This window comes from Phaethon lepturus, unplaced genomic scaffold (genome assembly GCF_000687285.1).
Source record: "Phaethon lepturus isolate BGI_N335 unplaced genomic scaffold, ASM68728v1 scaffold38379, whole genome shotgun sequence".
Taxonomy (NCBI): domain Eukaryota; kingdom Metazoa; phylum Chordata; class Aves; order Phaethontiformes; family Phaethontidae; genus Phaethon; species Phaethon lepturus.
Window position 1 is genome coordinate 31,833 of NW_010566531.1, and position 19,841 is coordinate 51,673.

General features: G+C 38.1%; 1 protein-coding gene across 1 annotated transcript in view; it reads right to left on the bottom strand.

Moving 5' to 3' along the window:
- The window catches only part of ARHGAP10 (Rho GTPase activating protein 10), a gene marked incomplete at both ends in the record, with an annotated part of 71,531 nt that overhangs the window by 25,808 nt on the left and 25,882 nt on the right, over positions 1–19,841 (bottom strand). Inside the window, 6 exons of the mRNA XM_010295528.1 lie at positions 6,316–6,381; positions 7,635–7,677; positions 8,809–8,890; positions 12,822–12,916; positions 14,590–14,696; positions 16,368–16,497. Of these exons, the coding sequence (XP_010293830.1) occupies positions 6,316–6,381; positions 7,635–7,677; positions 8,809–8,890; positions 12,822–12,916; positions 14,590–14,696; positions 16,368–16,497 (523 nt within the window). The remainder of the gene's footprint in view (positions 1–6,315; positions 6,382–7,634; positions 7,678–8,808; positions 8,891–12,821; positions 12,917–14,589; positions 14,697–16,367; positions 16,498–19,841) is intronic.

Sequence of the window (19,841 nt, forward strand, 5' to 3'; positions counted from 1 at the left end):
AAATCACAGTCTGTTTTCAGATCCTTAAAAAGGCATTTTGGATACATCATCATCCACATTCTAATAACACAAGAACTGAACCAACAAACGCTAAATTAAGATTTCTTTAATAAATGCAATTTTTCTTTTTTCCAAGTATGTGGCTGACAAAAAGAGTTTGGATAAAATAAAGAAAAACTTGAGCCTATTCCCAGTCCTGAAAACCAATGCTTTTTCAAGTTTGTAAATGCTTTTCGTTTAAGATGCAAGGCCTCATTCCAACCCACTGTGGTCCACATACTAGTCATGTCCAGAGGCACCACCACAGGTTACTGAAATCAGTCCTTCTGGTTTCGCCTGGGATGAATAGAGCAGCCATAACTGGCCTAACGTTTTCAGTCCCCTACTCTCATTTCATGTGGACACTGGACCACTTTCCTGTCCTTCCTCTGCGCCCTTCTGTCCACCGAAACACATACACTTCTCTACCCTTTCTCTTCCCCTGCTTTTGCCTTCCTTTACCACACCCAGTTTTATCCCCAAGGAAGTAAAACTATGAATATAAATTGGAAGAAAACAGGAGGGAGAGAAGAGGCAGGGAAGGAAAAGGGCAAAATAAGGTATGTCTTTGTCTGCTGCATTGTTTCAGAGCCCATATAGTGGGAGGTAAAATATTATAGTCTTGAAGCTGACACAGATGTTTAAGAGGCCACATAATATGCAGCCATCTACAAACACCACCATATTCAACCTCTATATTCACATTGGCCTGGAGGAGTAGAAATGCCACAAAAAATACCTGTGTTTCCACTCCAAGGAAATCTTTTCAAATAACAGATTATGTGGTATTCTCATTCAAATATTCTTCAACAAAGGAAGGCTTGTGGAGGATTCCCAGTTTCAACACCAAACCGTTCCAACTCGGAGGAGAAAAATTAAAACTAGTCATATGAGAAAAAGTTTCTTCCCAAATAAATATTAGATGAAGTATGTAGAAATCATTAGGCTTTTAATGAATTACTGTCAGACACAACCATAATATACGCAATAATTCTCAATGCAGTGGAGAGAACTTCACATTTTCTACCTCCTCCTCCTGCCTAGCCTTGCTACATCTCTTCCTTCTTCTCTCACCCACTCCTCTTCCTCACACAATCTGCAACCTCCTCAGCCATGCCAGATCTTTGAGAGCCTGCTGAGCTCCTCCCTGTTAGCACAGCTCCATCCTCTGTCCCAGCGGGGAGCTGACAGGCTATAGCAGCCACTTCTCTCAGTTGCTCCACCTGGGCAAAACTGGCCCTTTTCTTGCCCCAGTATGCAGGCACCCCTGTAATGATGCTGAGTCTGGCTCAAATTAACAGAATGAGCCAGATCTCCAGTATTTCATCTGTGGTCATCAAAAAACACAACCTGAGTATGCTCACAGTTTAGCTGCGTGCAAAAGAATGAACCGCAAAAAACAGCTATGTGCCCACAATACTATTCTTCTCAAAATATGAGGTTATCAACCCAACCAAGTAAGTTTCCAGTGAACCCCAGAACGATAGTGTGATAGCATGCTATACAGCACTTACAGATTGCCAACACTAAAAAATTAAAAATAACATAGTCCTTCATTCACTCCAAACAAGGATGCACTAGGAATCTGTCCTGAGCGCGGCAATTATTTTTTCGCTTCAAATTTCGCAGAGGTGTACAGAAAAATTCTGGTACGAAAGTAACGCCAAGCTTTTTAATGTTCTGCCAAAATGCATCACACTTGTTTTATACAATGTCCTCCACTACTTCTAGTACCACAGAACAAGCCTTATGCACCATATGCAAGAAGCTAAAAAGCTGAAGAAATACTGTTGCAGTCAAACATAGCTTTTGCTTATCTCAGAAGTTGTTTCGTGACTTCCTGTGCTTCTAACATTAAAACCAGGGGGAAGCAAACTGTACTGACCCCAAACATACATTTACAGGATTAAAAATAATTAAGGTCAAACCACAGAAACTACTGCTCAACCTTAAAACAGACACGATACGCAAAAGTCTTTGAAACTATGGTAGTATTGAACCTAAGACAACCCTCCAGCAATAATCGTGAGTCTGTAATAGTAATTATCAGATAATTGATCGGTTTCAAATTCATCAACCTGAAAAAGCACAGCTAATTGCTAGCAGACATCAAGAAGTGCAGAGAGGAATTAATATTTCAACATAGTTTTAAACGATACCTTTAAACATACCTTTAAATGATGTTCTATTTAAAATATACAAGTCTGGTTTGAAACAGTACTATTTCTGATTTAATCTGCACATTTCAGATCTTCAGCACATCCAAGACTGATAATGCTTGGCATTTACAGAACATAATTGACAAGATGACTCATTGCAAGGAATAGCTTACCACTGACTAAAATGTTGAAGGGTTCAGACGCTGTGTCTGCTGGCTCAACCAGGCACTACTGGCAACTTTGAGCGGTAAAGCCCTGCAGCGTAATTTCCTTCATATTTACATTATCTCAAGATGTTTGGCTGTCTGATACCGGAATTTGGCACAGGTACACAATTTGTGAAACATACTTAGAAAAATAAGGTATTGTAAGTAAAATAGTAAATATATATCCTATGGTAAGCAAGGTATGTAGGCAGGTTTACTTTGTGGCTGGCATTGTACATGCAGCTGACACAGGCTAATAATATAGCTGCAAATACAACTTTTTATATCAAACTCCATAGTACAGAAACAGCCATAGAATCATAGAATAGCTTGGGTTGGAAGGGACCTTTAAAGGTCATCTAGTCCAACCCCCCGTGCAATGAGCATACAAGTGACACTCTAAATTCAAGGTAATGCCAGATTTTTCTCGTTACGTGAAAAGGTTTTCTACTTCCTCCTCACCATCTTTTCTTTCTCATGAGCAGACACCCTGAACAGGCAGCTCAATGCTGCCATCTCTCTCTGCAGCTCAGATTAGCAGCTCCAGTAGTTCTAAAATCAAGACAAACACTGCTCTGGCAAACACCCACCACATCCTCACAGAAGGTACAACCAATTACTGGCACACAAAAACATGCAGAGAGTCTTTACTACCAGAGCAAATGGCTCTTTGATGTTTCTATAAACTTTTGCCCTGCTGTATTATTCTCAGTACAGAATTATAAATAAAATACTCCAAAAAGAATCCCAAAACATTCTCTCAGAGACAAAACACCGGTGCACATCCAACCAGCATCACACTTAGTATGTGAGAGACAGGCTGCATATCTTGATGCCTCAGCATCTCCTACCAGGTAAAGCACAACCAAGGTCTTATAAGGCAATGCTGAATCAGAAGCTTACATGCATTTTACCCAAGACACTGCCTTTAAATTCTTCTATTCATTCAGAGCAAATCATTTCCTTCTTGGCTTTATAAAAGGGAACATAACTGAGAAAAAAATTATCCAGCCATTGACAAGTTTATGTTCAATATCTCTGTTATGCTCTCCTCTCTCTGAATACCAGACTTTTTCTGCTATGACATGACAAGACTATTCTCAGTTTCCACCCACACTAGACTGTCCTCTCTTTCCACCCACGCCAACCTCACACCCATTATGATTAAAAGAGATAAAAACATGGCACACAAGCACAGTCTCTGAAGAGGCATCTGTCCTGTTTTCTTCTGCCGAACATAACTTGCCTTTGATGTGTTATCATTAAAGTAAAATAATCAAGTAAAAATTGTTTTAAGAACAAGTATAGGTATAAAATCTGCAGCCTAAAAGACGGATTTTCTTCATCGTACAAGTATCTGGCCAAGCCCTTCTGAGGCAAAAAGATTAATGTTCTCCTAGCCCTCCATTTGATTAGCTCGGCAGACATCAGCAGAAGGTCCTGAAAGTTCTGCAGAAAACAGAAACTGATCCTTTAGGAATGCTTCAGTTAGTCTCATGGATGAAGTCAGGATTTTGTTTGTTAAGCTTGCCTTTTTTTTTTTTTTAATGCAGTTGATGTTAAGTTCAGTATTGATAAACGGAAAGCCATCAACAGCTACTTGAAACGAAATGGGAAAATGAAGTTCATTGAAACAGAGCTAGCTTGCTGAGTTCCTGGAAGGTACTACTTCAACCTATTCTTGAAACCCTGGGGAAAAAAAATTGTTATTGAACACAGATTTTTTTTTTTTTTTAATTACTCCCCAAAACAAAATTAATAGGTAAAAGTCATTTTCATTGGTAGCAATTACCACAAGGCAGTCTATTGACTGCAGGTCTTACAAAGGCTGTGTACAAGGGATAGTGAAGCTGCAAGGTCTCCAAAGACAGGAAATACTGCAGCTAACTTTGGTAACTTCACTTCTCTTCCAAGTATGCTCCAGGGCAGATCCTGCTACAGGGACACACACTTCTAATCTACGCAAGCTTATCATCTGTCCTGAACAACAATATTAGGTGGGGTTACAAATGTATTTTGCACCTTCTTACATGCCCCTAAATCAAGGCATAAAGAACAGAGCGGACTTGAACCAACACTCAGTTTAACCTATCCACCCACAGCCATGAGAAGAAACTCCACATCTAACCCATTTTTCCAAATAGCCACTTCATGAAGAAAACGTTCACACTTCTTCCCCAGCTATGTCCTTACTCCACTTTCCTTGCTGGGGAGGAAAGACAGACAGACAGACAGACAGACAGAAAAAAAAAAAGACTTCTTGAAGAAAACTGTTTGAATGCACCTGTAAATAATAAACCAAAATACACTGTACTCCACACTGCTTACAGTAAGCATGATTCATAAGGTATTGTAAGGTAACTAGTCACTGGGCTGTAGACCAAAACCAGCCCTTTTATTACATGACCACATGCTACCCTTTTCCTAAATTCTGCCTCATCCAGTGCAAAGATAAATCCATTCTATATCGAAGCCGGGTTTTCCAGTGAAGGCAACTTATCTGTAGGATGCCAGCTTTATCTGCAGTGTTGCCCAGCTGAAATATTCAGATCGTAAATGCCAGTAACTGAAATTTTTTAAGTGATGAGACAGGCAAACCTTATTTGAAAGATATTCAAAAGAACAGAATTGAACAAAAATAACACCAGAAAGAATATGTTCTAATCTGAAATAACATCTTTAATGTATCAGGACTGATACAAAAAAGTCCACGAGAAACAGGATTTGAGATACTTCTTGCTGTTTAAATGCTAAATGCTCAGTATCACAAAGGCTGCTCGGTCTTCCTAATAATACCGTATAGTAAAGTACATACATGGAATACGCTGCTTTTAAGTAAGACCCTGCATTGACAGGATGCATGACCAATCCACTCTTCTGTTCAGTTATCTTATTTAAGATGGACTGTGATACTAAGAAAGATATAAATATTATCCCCTGTGCAATGCTAAATCTCTAGGGGAAAAAAAGATACAATCCCTGAAAAACCATAAATCTCCCCTTTGGGAACAGGAAGGAAGGTCAACAATTTAGGAGAAAAACAAAACTCACACAGAGAAATTTCAACATGACTTTTAACAAACTAAGAAATAGACCATAACCAATTACCTACTTTCATCTCTTCACCTCTTTTTTAAAAAAACACAACCAAACAAGCAGGTTTTCCACACAATACCATATACAACGCACTGGACCTCAGAGAAGCTGGTCACCTCACCTTTCAGAACGTCCATACAAGGAGTGTTGTCTCCTCACATGGCAGCAATAGCAAAAGCTGATATTATCCAGTGCCCAAGTTACACAGGGTCTCTGACACAGAGCCTCTCCACAGTCATAATCCCAACTACCTCTTGAATACTGTCTGCATACTGACCTTTCTCTTCTGTCTCCAATTTTGGAGGTACAACAATGAGTATATGCAACAGTAAGCCTGAAAACATCCTTGTCTCTGGTGTGAGACTAACTCCACCAGAAGTGCTTCAATACTTTCTGTTATTCACTTGCCTGCTCAGCTTCTGTTCTTCTGTCCTAAGTGACAAAACAGAAAACCTCCATTCAAAGGCCACAAATAGAATACTAAAATTAGTCAGTCTGTTCCAACAGCAAAGGTACAGGAATTGCCTACAAGATGCAGGTTTTTTTCTCAGCTGTTGCACACAAACATTGACTTCTTTTGTCAAGAGAGGTGCTATTACCCTCTCCTGAGCACTTCTTGAAAACACATTTCTTGAGAGAAAGCCATACCTAAAAGGCTGGGACTGGACAGAAGGAAGCTCCTGCCCTGGTCAGTGTAATATCTGCCAGGTTAAGTCTTTCCCAGAGATCTACAGAAGATTAGGTCACACAGGCCCTCTCTGAAGAGCAGACCAGCTGCTCCACCCCCTCCACGAACAGGTTGAGTTGATCATTACCTCGTGTTTCAACAGCACTGATGCACTTTTTGATGACAGTGAACCCTATCTTATCCAGCTGTGCACCTACAAGGAAAAAAAAAGTTTGAAAAGTTTTAAAGCACCATTGCAATTATGTCTTTCACTGAAAAATAAGGCTGGACTTGATGACAGAGCTAGTACTTCTCAGGTAAAACTGTAAATATTCTGGAATAGGAATATTTCATCACCTTTCCTAGAGATATACCCCTTTTCTCCTTCACAGCCCTGCCTAGCTCAAATAAAAGCTCTTTCTGGTGGTAGTGGCTTCACTGAATCTGTTCACAGCAGCAGCCTTTGAAGAATGGGATCTCTGATTAGGTACATATGTTGGCAGATGCAAAATGGAATTTAACAGTACTTACTGCAACATCGACAACATCTGAGAGAGTTAACCAAATGGGACAAGGAAGTACTTATGATGAAAAAATATAATCATTAGCAGCAGGGCTTTTACCGAATCCTACCATGAGCCAAAGAAATTCCCACACTAAAGATACAGGACACATGTATATCGTTTCACAGCAGTTAATGATCTGACTACATAAAAGCAGATGCATTAACAGGACAACAGCTGAGATCCAGCATTCCTTTGTTGTTCCTATCTCATTCTTCACTTCAAAACTTCATTTAAAAGCTTACATTGCAAAACCACCCTTCCCCCAAACATCTGGCCTTCTGCTCCTGGGGACCTGGTCTTGCACCACGAGAATAAAAAACTGTGGAAAAACTTTTACTAATAACACCAAGATCCAGCTTTAACCAACAATCAAAAAAAAAAAAAAGGCAAGGATAAATCTTCTGAAAATGCAAGAAGGATAACTGTTTTCACTCATACACTTTGCTAACAGAAGAAAGCCATCTCTTCTACTTCCATATTGTGGTTTACATTTTAAATACATGCATTCAGGTTTTTTCCTGACCTTTATGTTCAACTGTGATTGCTTTTAAAACCATACTTATGGATTCTAACAGATGTTTACACACAATCTGGATTAAGAAAATGTGATGCATTTACATACAAATTAACACTTGTTTGAGTCAATTTCAAGTATGAAGTAAATTGGCAAAACCAATCAGACTGTTTCTCTAGCTTATGACCAGTCCTACAATTCTTATGTATGTACTAAACTGTGTTCCTGTCAAAACCCACTAATTACAAAATCCACAAAGTATATTCAGAACTCGATTCAAAATAAAATATTTAATTACATTGGATCCACAGAAAAAAGTTTACCTTTGCCTTTCTCAATTGTAAAATGTTAACAAAAATCAGCTTTAATAGTAATTCAAATACTTACTTCCCTCTCGTTTTGCATTTGCTCTATTCAAATTGATGAACAGCTAACGCAAAAAGAAAAAAGACATAAATTATTTCAAGTAATTTTATGAAACCAGAAACAAGACACTCCCAATCTCAATGCCCAGTAGGGACAAATGCAACTGTTTACAGCTAGGTCATATCACCTCTACCTACAACAGCTCTAAGAGTAGGACCAGAGGTCCATGCCCCCTCAGAAAGTAGATAATTGCACTTTTTAGGGAGTGAAATTTTTTTAAAATTCTCCACAAATACAGTTCCTTGGGGAGTAGAACAATGCTAGTTAGAGCCACTGAAATTAACTGTGATTTACGTGCTCCATGTTCTTATGTTTCTCTGCAGGTTAGTTTCCCACAGTTCAAGTTCACTCAAATCATTGTGAACTGCATTGATGACTCCTGGGAGTTATGTCCCAGCTCAGCATTCCCAGAAGGTGTAAGCTCACTGGGAAGTCCAGCTCAGCCAGCATGTGATGATTATAAACACCTCTGCAGATGAAACAAGATTTTTATAAAAGTGTTGTCAATAACACCTACTGCTAAAATTCACAGTAGTGAACTACTGGGGACAGACACATGATTGTGTCATTGACTAGAAAACCCCACTACTTTTGGCCCACAAGACAAATATAATATTTATGATTGTAAATATAATCTGCAATGTATTTCAATTCTGCAGTTCAGACCCATTTCCTGATGTGAACCAGACATTAAGCAAATTCAAGTACAACCTCATTCTCATTGACAAGGATTTTTTTGATCTAGTTTTAAAAATATACACATAATGATAATACCATTTAATTAAATCACACAAGTCTTGCCACTGGAATGCAGTATGTCAGCATAAGGCTAAGTGGACATGCTTATCCTAGACATTTTTTAGAATACCAATATCATCATTGTGATGGGAAACCATTTATAAAAATTGATGCTGTCATTACAATGAAAAATATCTCCTATCAGCATTAGCAGTTATCTATGCTGAGCTTTACCTAGTTACTCATCTCTCCTGAGTTTTATTTCACTTTTATTCTTCCTTCATTCTGCAAACTACATAATCTCAGTTTATTGAAGTATAAATGGGGTCAGGAAGCAGGGGGTGAGAGAATTTCTCCATTACACTATAAATGGGTATTTAAAAAATTACGCTCTTACAGCTTCTTTTCCATCCAAGGCTTCCATCCACAGCTTCCTGTCTTCCTCAGAAAATGCCTGCATGGTCACAGGAACTCCAGGCCTGCAAATATACCAACCACACAGGGTAAGTGCACTCACCAGTAACTAAAAAAGTCTTATCAAATTCTACTTCCAACTACAAGCAAAAGCCCATTGTCCTAAAAGTCAGGGTCATGGTTTTTTGCCTAATTACTGAACACTGCTCATCTTTAAAATAAAAGGTATAGAACTGATACACACAGTAGGAAATAGAGATAGGAAGGAAAAAAAGAGAGTGAATGTAATCTGCAAACTATTTAATTGAAATAGCTCATTATTGATAGTCTCTTGATTACAACACTTGCTGGGAGTTACTGAGTTTCTGAAATCTAAATTTATGTAACGCTCCTGCGTTGCTGTGCTGTTACATAAACAATGGCTTTTGTCAACTTATTTGATGTGTAGTCTTCAGCTTTAGAGCAGTGACAATGATTAGAGTCTTCCAGTAAATATCTTATAAAAAATAACCAAGTCTTAATGCAGTATCTCATTACAAAACTCCACTATTACTACTTTCCTAAAAAGCAAAGATGGATAACTGTAGGACGTAGGGATTAGTGAACAGAGATTAACACAAATCTACTCTTGTGTTTATGTAATAGGAAATTAAAGAGAGTAATTGTATGGTTCAGCATGGTGTACAAAGTAAAGACAGTTAAAAGCAGAACAGATTAATTGGGTAATTATTTTTCTGCCAATTAAAAAAAATCATTATATTCAGCCTGCCGCTTCTTTTGGCAAATTTGTAAATCTCATTATATAGAGATGGACAGAAATAGAGAACTAATTCATGACATCTCTCTCCCTCCCCCCCTTGTATTAAATCTTTCTTCAGGTAGCAAAATAGCTGTAGGGGAAGAAATTTTCTAAAAACAACAGCACAGAGAAAACCAGCACAAATCCCACTTTTACTTAAAACTGTAACAGTCTACACATCATGTTCATATTTTTACAACTGGAGACATTTCTAGTTCATTTTCACTTTGCCATAAATTTTATCAAACCACACAGCTTAATTACAGCATAAAACTCTATAGGTACAAATACCTCCTGCTCAAAATCTCTTTTCAGACCTGTGAGGACAAGGCATGCACACACACTCTGGCAAACCAGTCTAAACTCAGGAGGCCCAGCTATAACTTTGGAAAACGGCAGCAATCAAACAAGTCATTCTCTTTTGATTAGTTAAAGCAAGGAGACTATAAAGCCATAAAAATGGAATCTCTTACTATTCTCAGTGATAGACATTGAGCTCTTAGAGTGGGTGAGGGAAGCCTTGCCTTAATTTCTGCAACTAATAAATAGCCTTTATGACTAAAACAAGCTAACACTGGTATAGTAATAACAGTAAGCAAAGCAGCTTCTCAAGCCATATCAGCTTTTTTCAATACAAACTGGTCTGCTAGTAGCGCAGAGCTGCAACCATCATAAACATGCGAAATTAATCACTTGGTAGAAAAAAAATACCCTAAGTAATTAGCTAAATTAACTAAAAAACCCACAGGCTGATTTAGTTTTTTTCTTGTGTACTTTCTTTTACTAGTTAAAACTAAAACCAAACAGGTTACTTTTACGCAGGGCAAACTTTCCTTCTTTTCACTAAAATTTTAACTGTCAAGGTATCAAAGAGTATCACCTAGAGGCAACACATCAAACTCAGTATATCCTGCATGAAACGTTACTTATTTGTCTTCAAACTACAGTGAAAAGAGACAAAGCCTTCCCTCCTCCTTGTCCTGTGTTGGTAACATTACAATCTAAGTACATTTATCTTGTTATCTCATCTATTTATGCTCTTTATTAACAGAAGGTCTTTTTCCTACCCTAAAAGACCTCTGCTGTCTCCTTCAGACTTAACTTTCTTTACATTTACCGCTAGTCACCTCAAACTTCACATGATGGGAGTACTTGAACCAGAAAAAAACATCACTTTACAGAGATTTAGCCAGGATCCTAGCATCCTCAGAGCTTATAGTCATAAGTATCAGAATTTAAAGAAAAAAGAATTATCTTGGCTTTCTTGTTAAAAGAAAAATCTGTAAATATTCAGTTAGCTCCAAACTATGCTCAAGTTACACACAAGGCTGATCATTTGCTACTGAGAAGTCCTTCCTAAAATTTTACAGTCTTGCCTCCTTCCACAGCACAGGAACAAAGAAAACCCATGGCCATCCATCAATCTGTATGGTTTTTTTTTAACTTGGACAAGCAAAGGGATAAGTGTGCCCTGAACTGGTACCAAGGAAACAAGCTAATGGCCTGCAGCACAGAACTAATCTCCATGGGAACATCTCAGTACTACACACATATATTATTAAAAGAAAAATGTCTGATATCAAGGTCACAGTGGACCAGTTGTGTCTTTTATATCTGGACAGAAAGATGGAGTAGATTTTTCCTACTTTTACCAGAGAAGAAAATGAAAAAATATTTTGCAGGATCAAGGAAACACTGCTCTCCATCCATCACTGTTCAAAGTCCAGATACCCTACTGAGCAGACATGACAAACAAGAGGGGGTAGACTGACACTTCTCAGAGTACTTTTTTAGAAACTTCATCAGACTCATTTTGAAATCTGTTATTCATACTGACCAATACACCAACCCAGGAGGAGCTGATGTCAAGAGTTTAAATCTTTACTCCCCTTCCTACTGTTGGGACAGTGTTAGAATAGTTAACCCGCATCTTCCTCATATCAAAAATACAAGTTCAAACCATGCTGCAGACTTGTGACAAATGCCACCTGAGTTATAAATTAGTATCTTGTCTTCTGCTACGTGAGCTGCAAGTTTTCAGATGCAGTGGTAGTTTTGCATTCCTTTACCAATTGCTTGTTACAGAAATGGGCATGCCTCAGGCAGGCCAGTCTGGCCACGCACGCTAAGCATAGCCTCCAAGTAAGACTGCGCAATGAATGGATAAGAACAATGGAAACGTTCCTTGTCACAGATATATTTGCAGACCACTAGCAATCATAGGACAGAAGGGCCTGACAGCATTGGCCACACTGCACTTCAAGTGAAGGGCACTATGAATTTGATCAGAAAAAAACAAAAACCTATAAAACTTGAAGACCTACTACATGACACATTAGAAAGTAATTAATTGGTATCAGTAAGGAACAAATGTATTGGTTAAAAACAGCTCAGAGAGGTGGATGCAAAAACTCAGCAACAGCCCACTAATTTATATCTAGCATTTAATGCTAGATATGATCCTGTTCTACACAGATACAATGTGCACCAAAAGAATGTGACCTTACCACAGTCGTATTTATTTGCAGCACCCTGTTAAGTTGGATTCTCTCACCTTCGTAAATGAAGACTACAGTGCTGATGAAAAGCAATATTTATCATATTTTAAGATCCTTTAGCAAAATAAAAAAGCAGTTCTTCTCTTTTGAAATAAAGCAATAAAATGGTAGGGTTTCAAAAAGGCAGTGGCAACAGTGTTCAAGATGCACTGGAAGATTACGCCAGCCACAAAGCACATCAAAATTCCAACGATCTTATTTTCAATCTGAGAATCCAGCATAAATCCTCAGCAACATGTCATTTCGGAAAGCAAGCTTGTGATACAATATGGTCATGACTATGAATTATTACTGTAATCGTAGTCTTTCGCTATAGCTATACGTACTTCAATTTAAGCCACGTTTCTTCACTATGATAACAGCAATTCAAAATAGTTTCTCTAACTTTCTCTATGCTTTTCTTTTATGTGAGCTCAGACAATGTCTACAGTTCAGTTTAGATCCTCCCTGTTTCTGCTACACACAACTGAAGCAAAATCCAGTGAGCCACCGCAGTGCTTGCCTGCTCCTCCAGTGACTATTTCCCACTGGCAGTCTAAACAAACATTGAAAAAGTAACAAGAAAAGATAACAATAATATTACAGTAACGTTAACTGCTATTTAGAAAGAGTCATTTCTAGTGTGTTTCACCAGCTTACCTGTCTGAAGCTTCTAAGTCAAAACAGAATCGCCTGTCTATAGTATCTATATTTCTTTTGGTACAATATGTAAGGACAAAGAGTTCCTCATCTCCCTGTGAAAAAAAAAAAATTTTATGCGCTTGACCCAGTAATTGAAAGCTTCAGTGAGCCAGTGTACAAACCAAGTAAGGTAAATTTACATTAAAATAATGGCAAAAACTATACTGAAAACTTGCAGAAGAATTCACTCACAGTTTCCGTTCAGGTCTCTGCGCAATAGCACATAAATTCCATGGTTATTTACAGGACATAAATGCAAAAACACTGAGTCATTTTAGCTGGTACTTTACAGCATAACACAGTACCATAGTAATTTAAACTAACAAAAATATTTTGCTATAAAGGTTTTGCACGTGTTACAATATAACCAAACAATGAGTGTAACAGAATTCTCCCATTTTATGTCAGACACAGCGATTTCCCTAGCAAAGACTATTGTTACAGTAACTAGAACAAAGTCAGTGTTCTTTACTGTCTTACAGAACCAGTCCTTACTTAAAGGCCAACCAATACTAGGATCATATTTTACCCTTAAGTATTCAGAAATCAGATAAACTCAGCTGTGAATGCTGCATGAGTTGTACCGGATTTATATCAGGATTAACTGCACATTTTAATTACTTCTTGTCATATTCAACACCTCCAGACACAGAAGGTTGTCAGGGAAGGAGTAACTGCATTGTGGATTTCAAAATGGGAGATCTTTTAATACAGAAAAAATGGCTTCATAAGTGTTTTAGAATGCTGAATGCTTACACACATAGTATGTTAACTAAAATGCCTTATTACAATTAGTGTAAATCAGGATAAAAAATTCACAGAAGTACTGAAATGATTAAGGAAGCCAAATGCCACTCATTTTCAGTATGGCAGGTTTTCCAGAGCTTTTGAAAGATCCTTCCAAATTCAATATATTTGTAAATATACACAGCCCTCAAAATCATGAAAGTCATCTCCCCTCTGCTCAAACTAATACGATATAATACCCTGATAAAATTCCAACAACATGATTTTCTAACCAAATTTGAAGATAGGGCAGGGTGCTGCATTTGCAGGAAGATTGACTCAAGCATTATTTTCCAGCTTCAGATATCCTTTTCCTTGCAACAAAATGCATTTCATCCATATTAATGCGTTCATTTAATGCATTCATTTAATGCGTCATCTCTGAAGGTGCTGAGTGCCCTCAATTCCCAACTATTTCAATAGGAATTAAAGCCATTTAAAGATCAACAGTCTTGGGTCTTGAATATTTCAGATGCTATCAAAGATACCTGAAATTACATTTGGTTGTCAGTACAAATTATATTCCTATTAAAATCCTCTTTTCTAGTCCCTCTTCTAGTATTTACAACTCTGAAAGAAAAATCAGACTGGAACACACAAGAAAGAAATTTCTAAGTCTGTTTTATTTTCGTGATTTATACTGTCACAAGTTAAATGCCTCATGGATAAACCAGACTCTGAATGGTGAAATACTGCACATTGCCTGTGCCATGTTCTCTGGTCTTCTAAATGGAAGCAGCTGAAAAGTCTGCAGAATTCTTATCTATTAATCCACCCATTACTTGAGGTTAATGTCCTTAAATGACAGACTGAATTGCATGAAGAAAGAAGAAAAAAGGGGCAAGGAGGTAGAGAGGGAAAGTACTTGACATCTTATCTGACACATCTTCTGATCTTGATACAGGGAAAGTATAAGAGTAGAATATAAAAATATACTTACAACTTTCCCTCCTGATCTGTGTTCAAATGGGATCATGGTGAACTTCTTCGTTTCTTTCCTATACGTGCAATAGTGCTTCACCCAGCTGGAACCAAAGGGAGCAGGCCCTACATAAAACAGAAGCCTTAAGTTGTATGTGCTTTTTCCAGTTCCTGTGTTTTCTTCTCCTGCTTTCCAAAATGTTACACAAGAGCCCTACTTAATTCTTAACAATGCAGTATCTAAAACAAAGAAATGAATTAAGAATATTATACAAAGTAATACAAATGTTAACCAGTTCTTACTATTCTAAAAAATTATATACGTAGTATTTCATACTTATGCTTAATGACAAATGGAAAGAATTATTAATGTATCTTTGCCTCACTACTACAGACAAAATATTTTTTCCATATAAAATAGATATCCCTTGGAAACTTTATTTAAGCAGAACACAGAAACCTAGTTTTTGGTAACTTGAAGCTAAATAACTGCAGATTGATGCACCCGTGTTGCAGTTCTACATTATCTACTGACTAAGGTCTGATTGCATTTTCTGACACCAAAACTCACTCCTAACTATTCATCAGTGTATGCCCTACATAGAATACACTCATTTAAGAGTCCAGCCTACTGCATATAGTATTATTGAGATTTCTGCCGTGATGTTAACAGTTAAAACTTGGATTCTGACCCTCTGTCGCTCCTCACTTCTACTAACTTATTAAAAAAAAAAAAAAAAAGATCTGCAAAGGAATCTTCTCTTTTGAAGAACTCTGTCCCAGAGTATCAGGGAAGCACTTCTCAAGTGGCTCAAGCTCACAGAGGATTTCACTGCTCCTAACCTGGAAGGTCTCACTGCCCTGCTCCTCAAGTCAGCTTCAGGCATAGGGAGCTCTTCTGAATACTTTCAGCTGATTCTAAAGCTCACGATGACCAAGACCAGTGAACTGATCTCACAGAATTTGTTATTTTTTATGGCTTAAAACTTATTTCTCAACACTGTAATACCAATGTTTCGATCAAGAATGTTGGAGAGTCTCCAATTTATGAAACATTTCACAGAAATCTTTACTCAAACAGTAATCAACTAAATATCATAGAAGTATAATCTCCCAACAGAATAAGCAAACAAACTTTCTATAAGGGCACACATCTAAAAAATATTATTTATGCAAAATGTTTTTTAAAAGAAAAAAAAAATTACTTTGTGGTAATTCCTTGAGCAGTATGAGCTCTGCATCTTATTTGGCTTTTTTACTAGAGCAAGAAAGACTTATAATTGTTCCAAGTATTGACAGGATATGATTTGTGTGAGACATGCACCTTCACAGCAAGCTACCTAGCATAAAGCCTGCTTTATTTGACCATATGATCATAATTAGGTAATGAAAGCATATCATTGAACCAAGGAAATGACAGTCAATTTCATCACACTAAACAAGCCCGATTTTCAGAGGCTAATTTGACAACTCATGTCGTGGTCTGACAATAAGTGTTTGACAATTCTAGGGGAGGTCATTAGTAAGGGATTAAAAATAACATTAAATACATCCTTTGGTCAAATTATATTTCCCTGAATTCAGTCATCTTTGCTAAGATCTGTCACACTTTCAGCACCATGCTCTTTTTATGAGCCGTGGTAACACTGCCATTAGAGACTTCGAACATTTACTCAGATGACCCTGTTTAATAAAGTGTAAATTCTTTGCATCTTCATGTTACGTGTAGAAATAAGACTTGTGGATGCACAATATGGGCACTATAGGAATATAAAAATATGCAAAAATACACCTTACTTTTTTCCTGTACATAGAGATAGCCTTCCATTGTGAAGTGATTTGCTCTTTTATGTTCCTGAGGATTTCTTCTGATCTTGTTCATGAGCTCCTCTACCTCTGACCTTGTTCCTTCAAAACGATTTCGTGTCTAAAACAAAATGGCAAAAACTCATTAGTAGAGAGAGCGGGAGAAAGACTTACTCTTCCTGAAAGATTGGAGCTATAATAATTATTTGTAAAATGAGAGAACAACTCAGGCCATTTTAGGATGGTCACTGCACGATCGCCATATATGTTTACTCTTCAAGTTTTCTGATACCCTTCAGAAGTAAAGTGTGGTTTAGATATTAGCTCTTTAACTGCAGAAAGTGTACAATGATTGCCAGAGTAGATTTCTAAAACAATGCACTGATCTGTTGAGAAAAGTGAAATACTGAGTGCAAAATTACTTTCAAATTTGAATATTCAAGTTTCTGTAGAAAAATATTAATACAGATGTTGGTTTAATTCATGAAATTCTTACTAGTTGTCAGGAAGGAGAGGATTTTCTGTGGTTATTGAGAAAAAAGTGACAGGAAGGTCACCAACTATGTATACACGTTGAAACTATACACATGCCACATGTTTTGATCACACACAAGCAGAAGCATGCAAAAAAAAAAAAAAAGTCCAGTTTATTATTATTCCTGAATGTCACTCATTCCAAAGTTTGCAGGCAGCCACAAGAGAAATATTTGTTATAATATTAGTAAAAACAATCAGAAAGTAACCGCACCATCCACAAATTATGCAATAGGACTACACAAAATAACAGCAGCTCACACCCAATACAAGAAACTCTTCAGTTTTGTTTGAAAAACACTGGCAATTGGCCAATGAGCAAATAAGAAAACTAAACCAATCATGGTTAATACCTAGTTTTCTCCACATACCCACTTGTCCAAATTGCACAAACCAAAAACACACATTTAAATTCCAAGCTGGCATTTTCCCCAATTGGTACATGTGTTTTGAGGAAACCACATCCTTCCAGATGCATGCTTGTGTATCTTGTTGTTTTTTTGAAAACACCTTTATTTTTCTGAAAACGGATGAGCTTCTGAAAATCCTGCCTCACCAGTTTTACTTTTTTCCCCAGGACAAGCATACAGTTGCATACACTGACAAATATAGCATGAATGTAAACAAGCATCCATTCTTGCACACAGACAACTAACACTCTGCTCCTGGCTGGCCATCTGTACATGCAAATTCCAGATTTATGCTTGGAGGGAGTTTATTCATGGGCACAAACACAGTCCATGCACACTGGTCAGATGAGACACCCATACCCACATGCTCTATAAATAGAGCAAAGCTGAAGATATTTTTCAGGTAATGACTAAGAACAACTGCCTCCTTACCTCCAGGCAAAACAACTGCTCTGAACCCTCCCCATATCCATCATCTCAATTTCAGGTCACATCTGCTTGCAAATTTTGGAGTTAGACCCTGCACATAAACTCGTTTCCAAGGCTCCAAACAATTTTGTAAGCTCCTTTTCATAATGTCCTAGAAGAGCTGCATTAAAATATGTACTCTGTACTCAGGACAAAGGCAAAAAAATGGGTAGTGACAGACTACTCATTCCTAAACCTTCCTGATCACTCTGAGGTTAGATGTTTTAAATGATTCTGCCAGGATCTTTGCCCTAGCTGTGCAGTGATCACAAATCCGAGTATGTGAAATGCACCCTGGGAATGGTGGGATGGAGCACCACAGGCTCCAGAAACCTCAAGAAAATTTCTCTCTCTGTGTTGTGAAAAAGTAGAGCTTAACCAGGGTTCGACCACAGCTGCTGCACCAGCGTGGCTCTGCCGCCTTTTCCCACAGAAGGCCAAGTTTGCTTGCTGGGCAGAAGAGCATGGTCGAGGCTGCAAAGATCCTTGTATGCAGTTGGGCACAGAACTGAGATAACATGAGAAAAGTCCCCATAGATGCGGGGGAATCTAGTGGGAGATGCAGGATTTTTACAAGAGAATAAGACTGTTGAAAGAATCAGCTTGCTGGAGCTTGGGCTACAAGGTTAGGGTTTTGGGTTGGTGTTTGTTTTTTTTTTTCCTTTCTTTCATTTTGGAGGAGTGATGGGAAGATAGGGTCTGGGGCAGGGTATGGAGAGGAAATCCACAGTATAATTCTCAAAGTAGAGATGACCTGAATGAAAAGGCAATTACTACAGCTGTGCTGGCAACTCTCAAATCACTCTTCATATCCAGTTAGGCTCTCCATACTGAATCTTGTACGCTTCAGTTTCTAACATGTCAATTCAGTGTTCTGCCAGTAGCTCAGCTGTACCACAGCCAAGTCCTAGTTCATTTTTCCTTTGGGATGTTTTGCTCATCTTCAACACAGTGGAGAATGTGTCATGTTCTCTCATGATCTTTTCAGACACTTTCTTCTATTCTCCTCTTACCTCAGACAGTTGTTAGGTCTTGCCTCTTTTCTCTCTACAGCTTTTTGAAACCCAGGTCATTCTTTCTATCTATTCATAAAACTTGAGCTGTACAGCACAATCTCTTGGATTTCCTGGGACACACCATTCAGTCATTTGAAAACGCGTGTTGAGATTAGCTTGCTTTCTTATTGCTCATCATTTCTTCATACCACTTCACTGGCTCTTTTCCATCTGTAATCTGAAATCCAGCTCTTCAAAACTGTATCATAGCTTCTGTCTCAAGTTGCATTTCTTGCTTGTCTTTCATCAGCTCCCCTCTATCCACTGCAGCTCCGTGCTGCTCCTCATCCTGTTAAGCTAAACACACAGAAGCAGCAAGTCTGTCTTGAAATTTCTTCCAGAAGCACTGACTTCTGCCACAGAAGTCTGCTTATGAAGTTACCACTACTCAGTTCCCCTATCCAAACCAAACATCAGCTCAAGAGGAAACTTGAGACTTAAACATACGGGAAGAAAATTAAATGAATGGTATCATGACACATGAATTACGTCACTATGTATTACAGCAACTGTAATCCTCTCTTCCGCCTTTCCATCTCCTTGCTACCACCTGCTCGTTAAGCCATTTCTAAAAACAGATTACAACCTCTGAGAAGTAGTTTCTGTGTCTTAATTCCAGGTGCCCTTAGAGGTCAATAAAACAGACACACCATCATGAAATGCTTGTTTGCAGTAAGGTACGCAGCTTGTTCCCTACCAACAGGCCTCTGGCACATCCAAGTTCCTCTGAGTGAGTTTTATTCTTCAACAAATCTCAAGGAAGCAAACAGACTATCTGACTAGTGACTCCATCAGTCCCATCGCTTCAGCCTGTCACCTTGCCCAATGCTCTCCCAGTCCTGAGCAGATCACACTGGGCAATTTGTTGTGAAGGTATGCTTAGTAGTGGTGGGCCCCAGTTAGCCCACCCCTGCAGGAACACAACGTTTTGTCAAATATGCCATGAGTGCTAACATCAAGTCTCTATATAGAGTTCTGCACCCCAGACCAAGAGGGAT